Here is a 13,569-nt window from a genome sequence, read left to right on the forward strand (position 1 = left end):
GATGTGTAACTGATGTGATTCTGCAATCTGTGTATGGGGTGAAGGTGGGAGTTCATAACCCACTTGAATCAAAGTGTGGAATATGATATGTCAAGAAATTTGTAATGTTTTGAACAACCCACAATAAAAAATTAAAAAAAAAAATAAAAATAAAAATAAAAAAAATATAAATAACAAAAAAAAATAAATAAAGGAATAACTATAGGAAAAAAACTTAAACTAGCACTATTTGCTGATGATATGATTCTATATCTAGAAGACCCAAAAAACTCTACCAAGAAACTTCTAGAACTATTAAATTAATTCAGCAAAGTGGCAGGATATAAAATCAACACCCATAAATCAAAGGCATTCCTGTATATCAGTGACAAATTCTCTGAAAAGGAAATAAGGAAAACTACCCCATTCACAATATCCTCAAAAAAAAAAAAAAAAAAAAACACTTGGGAATCAACTTAACAAAAGAGATGAAAGATCTATACAATGAAAACTATAGAACCCTAAAGAGAAATAGAAGAAGACCTTAGAAGATGGAAAGATCTACCTTGCTCATGGATAGGCAAAATTAATATTAAAATGACCATATTACCAAAAGCACTATACAGATTCAATGCAATTCCAATTAAAGTCCCAATGGCATTCCTCACAAAAATAGAAAAAGCAATTATGAAATTCATCTGAAAAAATAAGAGACCCAGAATAGCTAAAGCAATTCTAAGCAGGAAGAGTGAAACAGGTGGCATCACTATACCACATCTTAAACTGTACTACAGAGCAATAGTAACAAAAACAGCATGGTACTGGCACCAAAACAGGCTAGTAGACCAATGGTACAGAATAGAGGACACAGAGACTAACCAAACTACAACTACCTTATATTAGACAAAGGTGCTAAAAGCATGCACTGGAGAAAGGATAACATCTTCAACAAATGGTGTTGGGAAATCTGGAAATCCATATGCAACAAAATGAAATTGAATCCCTATTTCTCACCATGCACAAAAGTTAACTCAAAATGGATTAAGGATCTAGGAATCAAACCAGAGACTCTGCGTCTAATAGAAGAAAAAGTAGGCCCTAATCTCCATCACATGGGGCTAGGCCTCAATTTCCTTAATAAGACACCTATAGCACAAGAATTAAAACCAAGAATTAACAAATGGGATGAATTCAAACTAAAAAGGTTTTTTCTCAGCAAGAGAACTAATATGTGAGGTGAATAGAGAGCCTACATCCTGGGAACAAATTTTTACCCCTCATACATCAGGTAGAGCTCTAATCTCTAGGGTATACAAAGAACTCAAAAAGTTAAACACCAATAAAACAAATAACCCAATCAACAAATGGGCTAAGGACTTGAACAGACACTTCTCAGAAGAGGCTATACAATCAATAAACAAATATACAAAAACATGCTCATCATCTCTAGTAATCATAGAAATACAAATTAAAACTACTCTAAGATACCATCTCACTCCAGTAAGAATGGAAGCCATGATGAAGACAAACAACAAGTGCTGGAGAGGATGCGGGGGGAAAGGTACACTCATACACTGCTGGTGGGACTGCAAACTGGTGCATCCAATTTGGAAAGTAGTATGGAGATTCCTTGGAAAGCTGGAAATGGAACCACCATTTGACCCAGCTATTCCTCTTCTCGGTCTATACCCAAAAGACCTAAAAACAGCACACTACAGGGACACAACCACATCAATGTTTATAACAGCACAAATCACAATAGCTAGACTATGGAGCCAGCCTAGATGCCTTTCAATGGATGAATGGATAAAAAAAAATGTGGCATATATACACAATGGAATATTACTCAGCACTAAAAAATAATAAAATCATGGCATTTGCAGGGAAATGGATGGCATTAGAGCAGATTGTGCTGAGTGAAGTTAGCCAATCCCCAAAAAACAAATACTGAATGTCTTCTCTGATATAAGGGGGGTGACTCAAAATTGGGAAGAGAGGAAGAGCATGGAAAGATTTCCTCTACATAGGGAAGAGGGTTGGGAGGGAAAGGGAAGGGAGAAAGGGAATTGCATGGATGGTGGAAGGAGACGCTCATTGTTATACAAAATACACGTAAAATATGTGAGGGAAAAAAAAGAATAGCAGTACCTTAGATTAGGTAGAGAGAAGTGATGGGAAGGGAGAGATTGGGGAGATAGGAAGGATAGTAGAATGAAGCAGACATTTTTATTATTACTGTGTGTATATATGTGACTGCATGACCAATGTGATTCTGCAACCTGTATACTCAGAAAAATGAGACATTGTATCCCATGTGATTCAAATGTATGATATGTCTAGGTCATTGTAGGTCATGTGTAACTAATTAAAACAAAAAAATAATTGTAGATAGGTGAAACATAACTGGAAGATGAAGGTCACTGGGGTTTATATTTCATCCTTTGGGGTTTGTATTTTGCCCCTGGTTCCTTGGGCTTTCTCTACTGTATCCTGGCTGCCATGATCTCAGCAGCTTTCCCCTACCATGCCCTCTGCCATGGTGCTCCTTCACCACTTCAGGCCCAGAGCCCTGGAGTGGCCAGCCATGGACTGAACCTCTGAACTGTGAGGCCTCCTCTAAGTTGTTCTTCTCAGGCTCTTTGACTACTGAATGAAATAGTAATGTACAGTGAGAAGCTGACTAACATGTCTCATATTGTTCTGCAGTAGGCTGCAACATTCTTAATAACATTCTATTTAAACTTTTTAAGTTATAAACTAACTTTTTCCCCCTTTAGTATTATTTCCTAGAAATGAAATTTAGGGTCAAAAGATAGGTGTAGTTTTAAGCTTGAGATCTGTATGGCCAAATTTTAGTAACTAATATTCCTTCAACAATATATATGAATACCTATTTCTTCAATCACAGGCCACACTGGATTGTAATTTTTAAAAATAATTGTAATGCAGATTCTTTTCTAGTCCCCATTTCTCCCCACCGATTTTGGGTTTCTTTCTGTCTTGCTTTGCACCCAGGACCAGTTATACAATTTGTGGGGCTCTGTATAAAAAGATAATGTGGGAGCCCTGTTCAGAACGATTAAGAATTTCCAAATGTCAGCAGCCAAACCAAGCTGGGACTTTTCCAGTTACAACCCTGGTGGCCTCATAGGCTTCATGCCCACGAAGCCAGCTCTGTTTGTACCCTGGGACCTGACCCCTTCCTACAGAGTCACCCTCTGATTTCTGGTTGAGTTCAGTCACTGAGAGACTTCCACAGGATACTGGTGGTGGAAGAGAGCTGCTGGGGTATTTCTTTCCTGTCCTCTGGCTTGACAGCTTCCAGTACTTAAGGAGGCCTTGCTAGTCTCCTAACTCTGCCCAGCCCTGTAAATTGGCCCTCTGTTCAATTCTCAAAATCCAAGCCCAGTATGTCTTTTGCATCTTGCTCAAACCATGACTGATGCACTGCTTTATAAAGTAAACCAAAAAGAGGTCCTCCACACACAGGTGAAGTCGAAACCTTCTTCATATATTTATTACATATATACCATATGTTTTTGCTGAGCTCGCCTAGTTTTCTATTGTCATTCATTCATTTTAAAAAAGCCTCTTGGTTAAATTAATATTTCACAGTAATATTTCTTAAAATACTTTTTCAAATTTGTTGTTATTTTAATTTTTTTAACCTAAGATATCTTAACCTTTATATCGTCAATTTTTTTTGATCTTTTTTTTTTTTGATGTGAAAGCTTCTCTGCAGATCTGAACCCGTAGCAGGAACAGGAGCCCCTGCACCCCCATTCATGAGGGTTGCCTAGATCATATAGGGCCCAAGCAGAGGTGGGTGTGGCCTGAGCATCTTGGTGCTGGATTTGCCCATCGCTCTGCAGTTGACTGACTCTGTGAGCCATTCCAAAGTTGCAGCCTGTTTGCATGTCCTTATTTCCTCTGAACCCAAACCACGCAGTGCTGTCCTTCTTCAAACTGCGGGTCAACCTTGCACTGCCATGGTCAGAAAATGGAGTGACTGGGATCCTGGAGGCCTGGATTATGATCCAGACTTCTTTGTTTGCTGCTCTGAAGCCCTCTGAGGTTCCATTTCCTCACTGATGCATAAGAGAGGAAACTCCACCAGGTTTCCCCCCCGCCCCCGCAAACTAATGATGGCTGTCTGCATCATCTGGAGAGCCTGACAAACATACAGGTTGCCCCCGACCATGCCAGTGTGGAGAATGAACTCAGTAGATTGAGTAGGGCACTGAAATCTGCCTTCTTATTAAACACCCAGAAAAATATGACGCACAGGAAAATTTGGATTAGATCCCCAGGCTCTCCTCCCAACTCTGACCCATAATGATGTGTCTCCCTTTCCAGAGTGTGGTTTTCTAAATCATCTGGCTTCTTCTCTCTCTTGGTCCACTGGGATACACTGACCACCTACCTGTACTGAAGCCACTGCTGGGAGCAGCTGTCCTGGCAGGGAAATGTTTCCTCCGTCACTCTTGGAGCCCTGATGGACCAAGAATCTCCCTTTTCCATCACTCCTCCATCCCTTTTGTCACTTCCCTTTTGTCATCTCACATTCTGTCACGCTCATTCTCTCCTCTTTTTTTCTCAACCTACCCTGGCTAGTGGCTTCCTCTCTTCAGCTTATAAGCAACCTAAAGTCTTTCCTATCCTAAAAATAAAAGCAAACCCCAAACCTTGGTCCATTCTTTATTTTCTCTGAACTACCATTTATCTCATTTTTCCCTTGGGGGAATTTTCCACATAGGCCTGTCTGCTGACTTGAGGGATGCTGTAGTCGTCCTTTTAAAAAAATATTTTTAGCCCTTTTTAAAAATTGTTCAAATTTTGAGTTGCTGAGGGTGACCTCAAACTTGCAATCCTCCTGCCTCAGCCTCCCAAATTGTTATGATTACAGGAGTGTGCCACTGTGCCTAGCATCACCTGTTTCTGTTAACTTTTAAAAATATGGCTGCTAGAAAAATTTCAATTGTATTTCAGCTGGGTCGTGCTGCTCCAGACAATTGTGGGTTAAATCAGATAATCTGTGAGGGTTTTCCAACTGTATGCAGTTGTATGCAGTGAGTTCCTGGTTGGGCGAAATGAAGTCTGGAATTCCCATGAAGAAGAGGAAGCGGAATTCTTTGCATTTTCTTAGATCCCAAAGATTTGAGTCGCCTCTTTGTGGGAGGTGTGCACATACCTGTGTGTGAATTTGTGTATAAGAAGTAGATGACTTGTTTGGGAGGTTGGAGGATCCCCTGATCCTCCCCGTCCCTGCCTGGTCTTCCCCTTTGTCGCCCTTGGTTCAGTTCCACCTGTCCTGGGGACACTTGGGGCTTTTTTCCTCTCTCTCCTTGCTGCTTGACGTGCAGGAGATGCATGTGAACTCTTGCAGAGTTGATCTGCAATAAGGGGTGCATGAACAGAGAGAATAAAAATGCCACCCAGGTCTTCAACAGCCGTCTCTCCCCATCGTGCACCTGTTACCGGATGCTAAAGGGTTTATGTTTGCATCAGCCCTGGCTAATGAGGGTTCGGTGGGGGCTGATTTTGTTCCTTATGGAGCTTTTCATCTTGAGAACACAAATGATCTCTGCCTGCTTTTCCTCTCTTGGTTTAGGTGTTAATCCCTATTGCACAGGAGAAATTGATTTTCCAATGACCAAGAAATCTGCAGCTTCCACTGATAGACAGCCTTATTCTCTGTGTAGTAGCCGGAAATCCCTCTCTCAACAACTGGACTGTCCAGCAGGAAAGGCTGCGGTAAGAAGAAAGGGAGGGGAAGCTGGGGAATTGGGAGGAAAGGGAGGGGCCAATGTTAGTAGTGGCTGAGGAAATTTTCCCAAAAGTCCTGTGTCCTGTGTCCTGCCCAGAAGAGGGTCTTGAATCACATTAGGCAAAGAACCACAGTAGGAATGGACATCTATTGAGCGCCCTCTCGTGCCAAGAACTTGTAACTGCAGCCACTTCTATGCAATTAGGAAGCAATAGGTAGTAAAACTCCTTACGTGTAGGCTCATAAGGCATTATGTGGACCCCTTTGTTTCATCCGCACAATAATCCGCAGCGGTAGGCCAGGGGACTGCAGCTTGGACAGGTTAAGGAATTTATGCAAGTTCACACTGCTAATAAGTAACAGGGCTGGGACTTGAAGTCAGCTTTATGACTCCAAAGCCTATGCATCCTATGATTAGGATTACCTTATAAACATTGTCACTATTCTTAAAACAAGCTGAGAAAGGAACACATGATTAGACCCATTTCACAGTGTGCAAACAGGTGTGGCAGGCCATGTCCTTCTCATCTACAGGACATCAGCTTGCAGATTGGGAGCTGAACAGACACAAAGCACAGTGTCCTCTGCACATGCCACTCCCTCCTGCCTGTGACGCCCCCTCCTGTCCTTTCCCTGAGCATTTTCTCAGTGACTCATGCTGCCACTCATATCACACAGTGTCCTCTGTCTGTAGTGTCTTGTCCCTTCTCTCATCTCTGTTACTAGAAATGTTGCCCCCAAACCTTCCCAACACCTCCCCTGCCTGGAAGCATTCCAGGTACCCCCAGCTGCATGGGCTCATGATCTTTTTAAATGCTCATCAAGCGGTGCCTGTATCTCTCTCACAGTGTTTACCAGCTTGGCTTGTTAGTGCCATTTGTTTTAGTGCCTGACCTCCCAGCTGACCATGGGCTCTCCAAAGATGGGCTCCAAAGTCCAATTTGTTTGATTCCTTGCATGGTACATGGTAGATGCTCAGTAAATTTTATTTCTATTTTCCCTTCCCTTCCTTAGATCATTATTTTTCACTTGCAAACTGGCCATGTTGGTGTCCCAGTGTCAGAAGAAGATGCTTTCAAAGTGACTCCCTGAGCTGAGATCTCTTTCAACCCCTGAGTTTCTGGAAGCCCACTGGAGCCATCTAAAATCTAACATCTGCAGCCAGTACTTGTCCTTAAGGCTTGGGATACTGATAGGGAGGCACTTCCTGAGAAGTTGGCCTCTTATCTTTGATGGCTCATACTTTAGGGTTCTAGTCTCTGGAAACAGGCTCATCTGGCCAGTATGGATGGGCTACAGGTCAGTTGGTAGAAGCTATCTGGAAGGATGTGTTGAAGAGCATCAAAAGGGCCACATCTAACCCCTTAATGTTTAATCCAAAGCATCCAGGGGCCCTATCATCCATCTATCTATGTATCTATCTATCTATCATAATGGGCCACGTAAGTATGGAGGTGGGTGAATCTCAAGATCTTCAGGCTGAATTAGCAAGCTGGAGACCCAGAAGGCATTATGAGGACAAGAAGAGCTAAAGGTTTAGTTCAAGTCCAAGTTCAGAGGTCTGAGACCCAGGAGGACTGATGGTATAGTTTCTGACTGAAGTTCTGCAGGTTTAAGACCCAGGAAGAACCAATATTTCAGCTGGAATCTAAGGGCAGGAGGTGAGCTGCCACAGGTTGTAGGTGGTCAGGCAGGATGGAATCTCTTACTTAAGAGAGTGTCAGGCTTCTGCTCTATTCAGGCCTTCAACTAACTGGCTGAGGCCCATCCACATCAGGAAAGGTAATTTACTTTGTCTACTGATTTAAATGTTAATCTCATTCAAAAGCACCCTTGAAAACACACAGAACAATCCAGATATGGTGGCATGTACCTGAAATCCCAGCTACTGAGGCAGGAGGATTTTAAGTTTGAGATAAGCTTAGCAACTTATTGAGACTCTGGCTCAAAATAAGATTTAAAAGGGCTGGGAATGTAGCTTCTTTGTAAAATACATGCCTATCATGTGTAAGGCCCTGGTTTGATCCACAGCACTGAAAAAAAAAAAAAGAATGTTTGACTAAATATCTGGAAACCTCATGGCCTTGTTAAGTTAGCACATAAAATTAGCTATTACAGATGCCCACATGCAGTTCATTTGTCTTCAAACCAACACTCAAGGGCAATGGAGAGGAGAAGAGCTGCTTCTAGAAAGGAGGGAGGGAAAGTGGGGCCCACAGCCTTGGGAGGAGCTTAGGGCTACAGGACTTATTTGGTGGGTACCTTTTGGGAGCTCACCCAACTATATGTGGGCAGCTGCAAGCCAGCAAGAGAAGAGCACTGAGAGATGATGAGCTGCTTGTCCAGGCAGTGATAGTAATGAGCAAACCTGCATCCTAGGTTTGCTACCTGTCAGTCATGTTTTATGTAGATTCTTTTATTTAATTGTCATCCAGAGAGGTATAAAACCAAGAGAGTACAACCAAAACAGGTCAGCACTTTTTTAAAATATTTTTTTTTTTAGTTGTCAAAGGACTTTTATTTTTTTTTATTTATTTATTTGTTTGTTTATATGTGGTACTGAGGATCAAACCCAGGGCCTCACACATGCCAGGCAAGTGCTCTACCACGGAGCAACAACCCCAGCCCCGGTCAGTACTTTTAATATCCATCATTTATAGGTGACAAAACCAAGGCTCAGAGAAATTAAGTGGTGTTCCTAGGTGACCTAATCAGTGGGTGGGGGAGCAGCAGGATGTGAAGACAGGCAGATTCAGAGCCCATGCTGTCCTCCATGGCTCTCCTGCCTCCTCTGCCCAGGTACCCTGGGGACAGAGTCTGCCCAGGAGTCAGCAGCCCAGGCTCCTGGTCCTACCTTGCAGCATCCCAGAGCTCAGTGAGTTGGAACCATTTAACTGCCTGGTATATTTGCAACTTGTGTTCACTTTGGTCGACATACAGGAAGCCCCAAAGAGTCTTTCTAGGTCGTAGAAGGTTAAAAGAAGCCAGTAGCAATAAGAAGCGTCTATGAAGCATGTTCTAAGCACTTTCCTAGAACTAGTCTCCAAAACAACACCTTTAGGCAGGCCCTGTTAGAACCATGATCTTACAGTGGAGGAAACTGAGGGACAGTTGCCTAAGCTACTTCCCTAGGGTCACCAGCTGATAACTGACTGAGCCATGAAAAGAATCCAGGCAAGGAGGTTCCAGAGCACCCTCTTAATCACGAGCTGTACTGCCTTCTCTGGGGCAGCTCCCTGGGGCATAGTATGCCTCTGTATAGCATCCTTTGCTTATCCTGTGCACATAGCTAACCACCTGTCTTCCTCCCCCAGAATTTAAATTCCAACTTTATAAATCTTTGGGTTTCTGCATTCTGGGCCACTACCCGGTACCTACTGTAAATGTTTCTTGAATTGAATACCATTTGTAGAGTGCATCCCTGCCAGTTGGATCTTGGCTTTGGGGACTTGTCCTGGGGCAGTGTGGTCTGTGACCTTAAGCCTTTGCTGCTGGGAGACAGGCTGAGGACAGCTGGCTCCTTGGGCTCCTGGGACCAGCCCCTGCCCACCAGAGTGCCAGATTCCATTAACCATGTTCTAGTTCTTGTGCTGTGGGCTCTGGGGAGAGAGGGGACTTGGCTCCTGTCCCTGTCTGGGTCTTCTGCCTTCCCTGGGAGGTGTGTGCTGTTGTTCCACATGGTTCATCTCTGCCTGCCCTGGTTCCTTGTTGCAGAGCGCTTCGAGACCAACACGGTCACTGAGCACAGCTCAGCTTGGGCAGCCATCTGGGGGCCTCCAGGCTTCGGTCATCTCCAACATCGTGCTGATGAAGGGCCAGGCCAAGGTGAGCAAGGACCACTGCCAACAGGGAGTCCCGGAGCAGCACCTCCTGAGGAGTTACTTCTTCATGGGAACAGGCGAATCAGGCATCCCCATGAGTCAGAAAAATTGTCTTTTGAACTCAGAGCCAGCTGAGTTTCAAGCAACACACATTCTTCTCATTAGACGAAGTGATCATTTTTTCTCATTGAGGACACCATTCTCCACCCACTGCCTTATCACTTTCAAAGCTTATTCCCTAATTCATTCTTGGCATGATATTTTTCAGGCCTCTTTTTATCTGTTGCATAAACCTAAATCCTTTACATAGATTTATGGGTCCTAATTTCACCTCTACAAGTTAGATGTTGGAAGAAGAAAGTTGGGCTCATATACAAGTTTAAAAATATGTATACCACCAGCTATGTGTGGATAATTCCACGGTCTATGGTGCTTTTTGGTATTAGTGGGAGCTTCCTGAGTATCCAAGATGACTTTAGCTCTCCATCAATGCTGAGGCACCATGCTTATTTCTGCCCTATAATTGAGGAATATCAAAGGGGAAACAGAAGTGTTGGTGGTGGAGGAGCATCCCAAATGTTCCTTTGTGCTGACCCCAAACATACTCATGCATGGGGTTGACATGTTCCTAAAATAATTAGAAGAGGCATAAAAGTTCTCAGACTAACCCAAGATGCCCAGGTGCTGATCTAATGAAAGCCTGGTTTCTTTAGTCCATCTAATATGGTTTTGGTGTGTGGTCGGAGGAAGGGATTTAAGCAGTGCTTATGGTCTTTCAAGGGCAGAGTTCCACCACACACCTGGACTCCTCTTTCCCTCTGACTCCAGTTTCTTCTCACTCCTGGGAGCTTAGAGAATAACAAAAAAGGTCAGATGTGAGGAATCCTGGAATGAGTGCCCCTCAGATCACCAGGGAGTAACTATCTCCTCTGTGGTTTACTCTGAACAGCCTCACCTTCTGATTAGTCAAATCACAACACTTTCTCTCCTTGAATTTAGAGAGAAGTACTTTTTGAAAAGTTGATTTTTAATTTTTTTTGTAACGCTCAAAAGAAAGCAAAATGGAAAAGGGCATTTAAACTCATGAAAAGATGACCAAAAGTGGTTTAGATGATCCTGGTGTATAATAACATTCAATAAATGTTCTTTATGGAGCCCCAGGATGAGATAAGATATGTTATTTGGTGTCAGAAGCCTGGAAAACAAAGCAGAGGAAATACATTCAGAAATGAGGGAGACCTACCATGTCCAGCTATGCAGTCTATACACCTATGACCTCATCAATAGCAAGGATGACAGGTAGGGGTGAGGCTGGAGTTGAGATCAGGAGAGGAAGAATCAGAGCTAGAAAGACAGGTAGGTGATGGAGGCAGAGTCAGAATCAAGTCAGACAATAAAACCAGCTACCCAAACCCAGGCCTTGTGCTCAGTGCTTTGTGAGGGAACCCCATGACTCCCCACAACAACCCCATTAGCATCTCCCTTTTATAGAAGTGGAGACTAAGGGTCTGGTAGGTTATGGGGCCTGTCCAAGGTCACATGGTGAGCGAGCAACTGACTCAGGCCATGGCCCTGGACTCCCTGACCCCTGGGTCCCATTCTCACCATTATCCTGTCCAGAGCAATAATTTCAACCAGGATCAAGCTGGGGTCAGCTGTGTTACTCCGGGTAGTTTTTATCCCTGTCATCCTGAAACACACATCACCTTCACCAGAAGCTTTGAATAGCACCCTGACCAATGGCCTTCCTGGAAAGTACAGGCTCACCTCATGGCCTGTGGCATCTTGAAGATGGTTAACAGGCCACCGTCACCATGGTCCAGGAGGAATGCTACTAATCAGTTCCAAGCAGCTGCTGGACAGAGATAAATTGCCGATAGCAGTGCTGCTATTCCATTCACTTTAAGTGTGTCTAGGAGCCAAGCTACTGGCCATGACCTGGTACACTGGTGAGTTGAACCCAAAGACCTGGCTTTATTCCTCAAGATGTGTGTTTCGATCACTTGCCAGAAGCCAGACATTGACAAATAAGCTTCACTTTATGCCTTCAGATTGTTCATAGTCTGGAAACAAGTACCTTGAGGATCAGCTAAGCCTGCCCAAGAAGTTTTCTTTAGCAAAGTGAAGCACATTGTGCTTGAATTTCCTTTGCTGCTCCCTGGGTCTGTCCTAGTCTTTTGGTTACCTCCCTGGTGGGTCTGTAGGGGAAGCCAAACCTTCTCTCCTTTCTCTTCCTCCTGTAGGCCTCATTCCCTCCTTCTTTCTCCTACACCTGACCTTCTCTGCACTGCCTCCTGGAAGATGTCTGCTAGGCCCCAGGTTCTTCCCAGAGCCACCTGCACATCCCAGGATGTGTTTGTCAACTTGTGGGAATGACCTGGTAAAACGATGGGGCAGACAGCAGTGTAGGTTCAGGCAGGAGAACACATGACTGAAGTGATGTCCTTGAGAGGCAGAGGGGTGGGAGGCAGAACAGAAAGGGGACAAGGGGGCCTTTGGTAGGAGAAGGGACAATTTTCCCATGGTAAGTTGCTGCTATTGCTGTTGTCCTTGATGTCTTCAATGCTGTTTCCAGGCTACCTGTGGGTTAGGTACCATCATCATCATTTTACAACAGGGAACTTCAGGTTCAATAAAGAAGAATGAAATGATGTCATTTGCAGGAAAATGGATGGAACTTGAAAGCACTGTGTTTAAACAAAACAAGCCAGACTCAGAAAGTCAAGGGACACATATTTTTTTCTTATGTGAAAGCAGGAGGAGAAAAAAAGGAGGAGAGGAAGGAATTTCATGAAAAAAGATGGGGAGACCAGTAGAAGAGAAAGGAACAGGAGTAGGGAGGAAAGGAGGAAAAGGAAGGTTCTGGGGAATGAAATTGACCAAAGTATGTTGTGTGCATGGATGAATGCCACAACAAATTCCACTATTATGTATAATTATAATGCTCTAATATAAAATTTTAAAAAAGAAAAGGAAATTGAGACTGACAAGCAAGAAGTGATACGACCTTAGTCACCAAATGGAAAGGTAGAGAGCTAGGGTCTAATCCCCACCCAGCCTCCTTTAGTGTCAGAAGCATCAGATTAATGTGAGAACTTCAGACACCATTCAGGCCAGCTGGATGGCATGCTACTGAGCCTCCCATTCCTTTGTTAATCCCAAAGACATATGAGACTAAAGGTGCCTCCTCCCTTTCTGACTCCTTGGTTCAGGCCAAGGCATGCTCTCTAGAAACATCTGCCCAGGGAGCAGCATAAACCCTCCTGAATCCCACCTTCTCCTCTTCTTTCCCCAGGGCCTCGGCTTCAGCATCGTTGGGGGAAAGGACAGCATTTATGGCCCCATTGGGATTTATGTCAAAACCATCTTTGCAGGGGGAGCTGCAGCGGCTGATGGAAGGCTACAGGAAGGTAGATTTCCTATCCCTTATGAGACCCTGGCTGAGAAATCAAAAGCAGAATCCAGAATCATTAAAGTTATAGAAGACACTGGAGATGCAAAACGTGTCATAAGCACTCAGAACACAGCTTCTGTGGATGTGAGGTTCTGCTGGCAGTGGGGACTCTCCCCCAAGAACTCCATTGTGATGGGCCCATCAGCCCCTGGCACCATCACCTCCCAGCTGGTCCTGTTGCCAGCTTGGGACTGAAGGCTGGTCTTCTCCCTCCCCTTCCTTACCCTGCTCTCTGCTGCCTTCCCTGTCTTTCCAAGGTTCTTTCTTAATTGCTGGGATTCACTGCCATCCCCTTCCTTCCCTTCTTACTCCCTAACCTACGAGTATGGAAAAACCAGGTTCAATTCTTCTAACAGATGAGTTGGGTAAATATTCTCTGAGAGCTTCCAGAGGACTAGGTTCTAAGAATACATGAAAGTATTAAACATGACCCCTCTTTTGAAGGGCTCATAGTCTACCATGTGGCAACCACCCCCCTCTGACCACCCTTATGCACCCCAACTGTCTCCTCCAAACTCCTTCTTATCTCCATGGAACAAAAGCTCCCA

The 13,569-nt window shown here is 44.0% G+C and overlaps 1 protein-coding gene across 3 annotated transcripts in view; it reads left to right on the plus strand.

Annotated features, from left to right (window-relative positions):
- Positions 1-13,569, plus strand: part of Il16 (interleukin 16) — a 120,977-nt gene that overhangs the window by 67,950 nt on the left and 39,458 nt on the right. For all 3 annotated transcript variants that reach the window (XR_007342805.1, XM_015493007.2, XM_015493008.2), the window contains exons 4-6: positions 5,591-5,733; positions 9,461-9,571; positions 12,863-12,977. Coding sequence is in view for 2 of the 3 variants with exons in the window: in XM_015493007.2 (XP_015348493.2) it covers positions 5,591-5,733; positions 9,461-9,571; positions 12,863-12,977 (369 nt within the window). In the remaining variant the exon portion in view is untranslated. The remainder of the gene's footprint in view (positions 1-5,590; positions 5,734-9,460; positions 9,572-12,862; positions 12,978-13,569) is intronic.

This window comes from Marmota marmota, unplaced genomic scaffold, assembly GCF_001458135.2.
Source record: "Marmota marmota marmota unplaced genomic scaffold, marMar, whole genome shotgun sequence".
Taxonomy (NCBI): domain Eukaryota; kingdom Metazoa; phylum Chordata; class Mammalia; order Rodentia; family Sciuridae; genus Marmota; species Marmota marmota.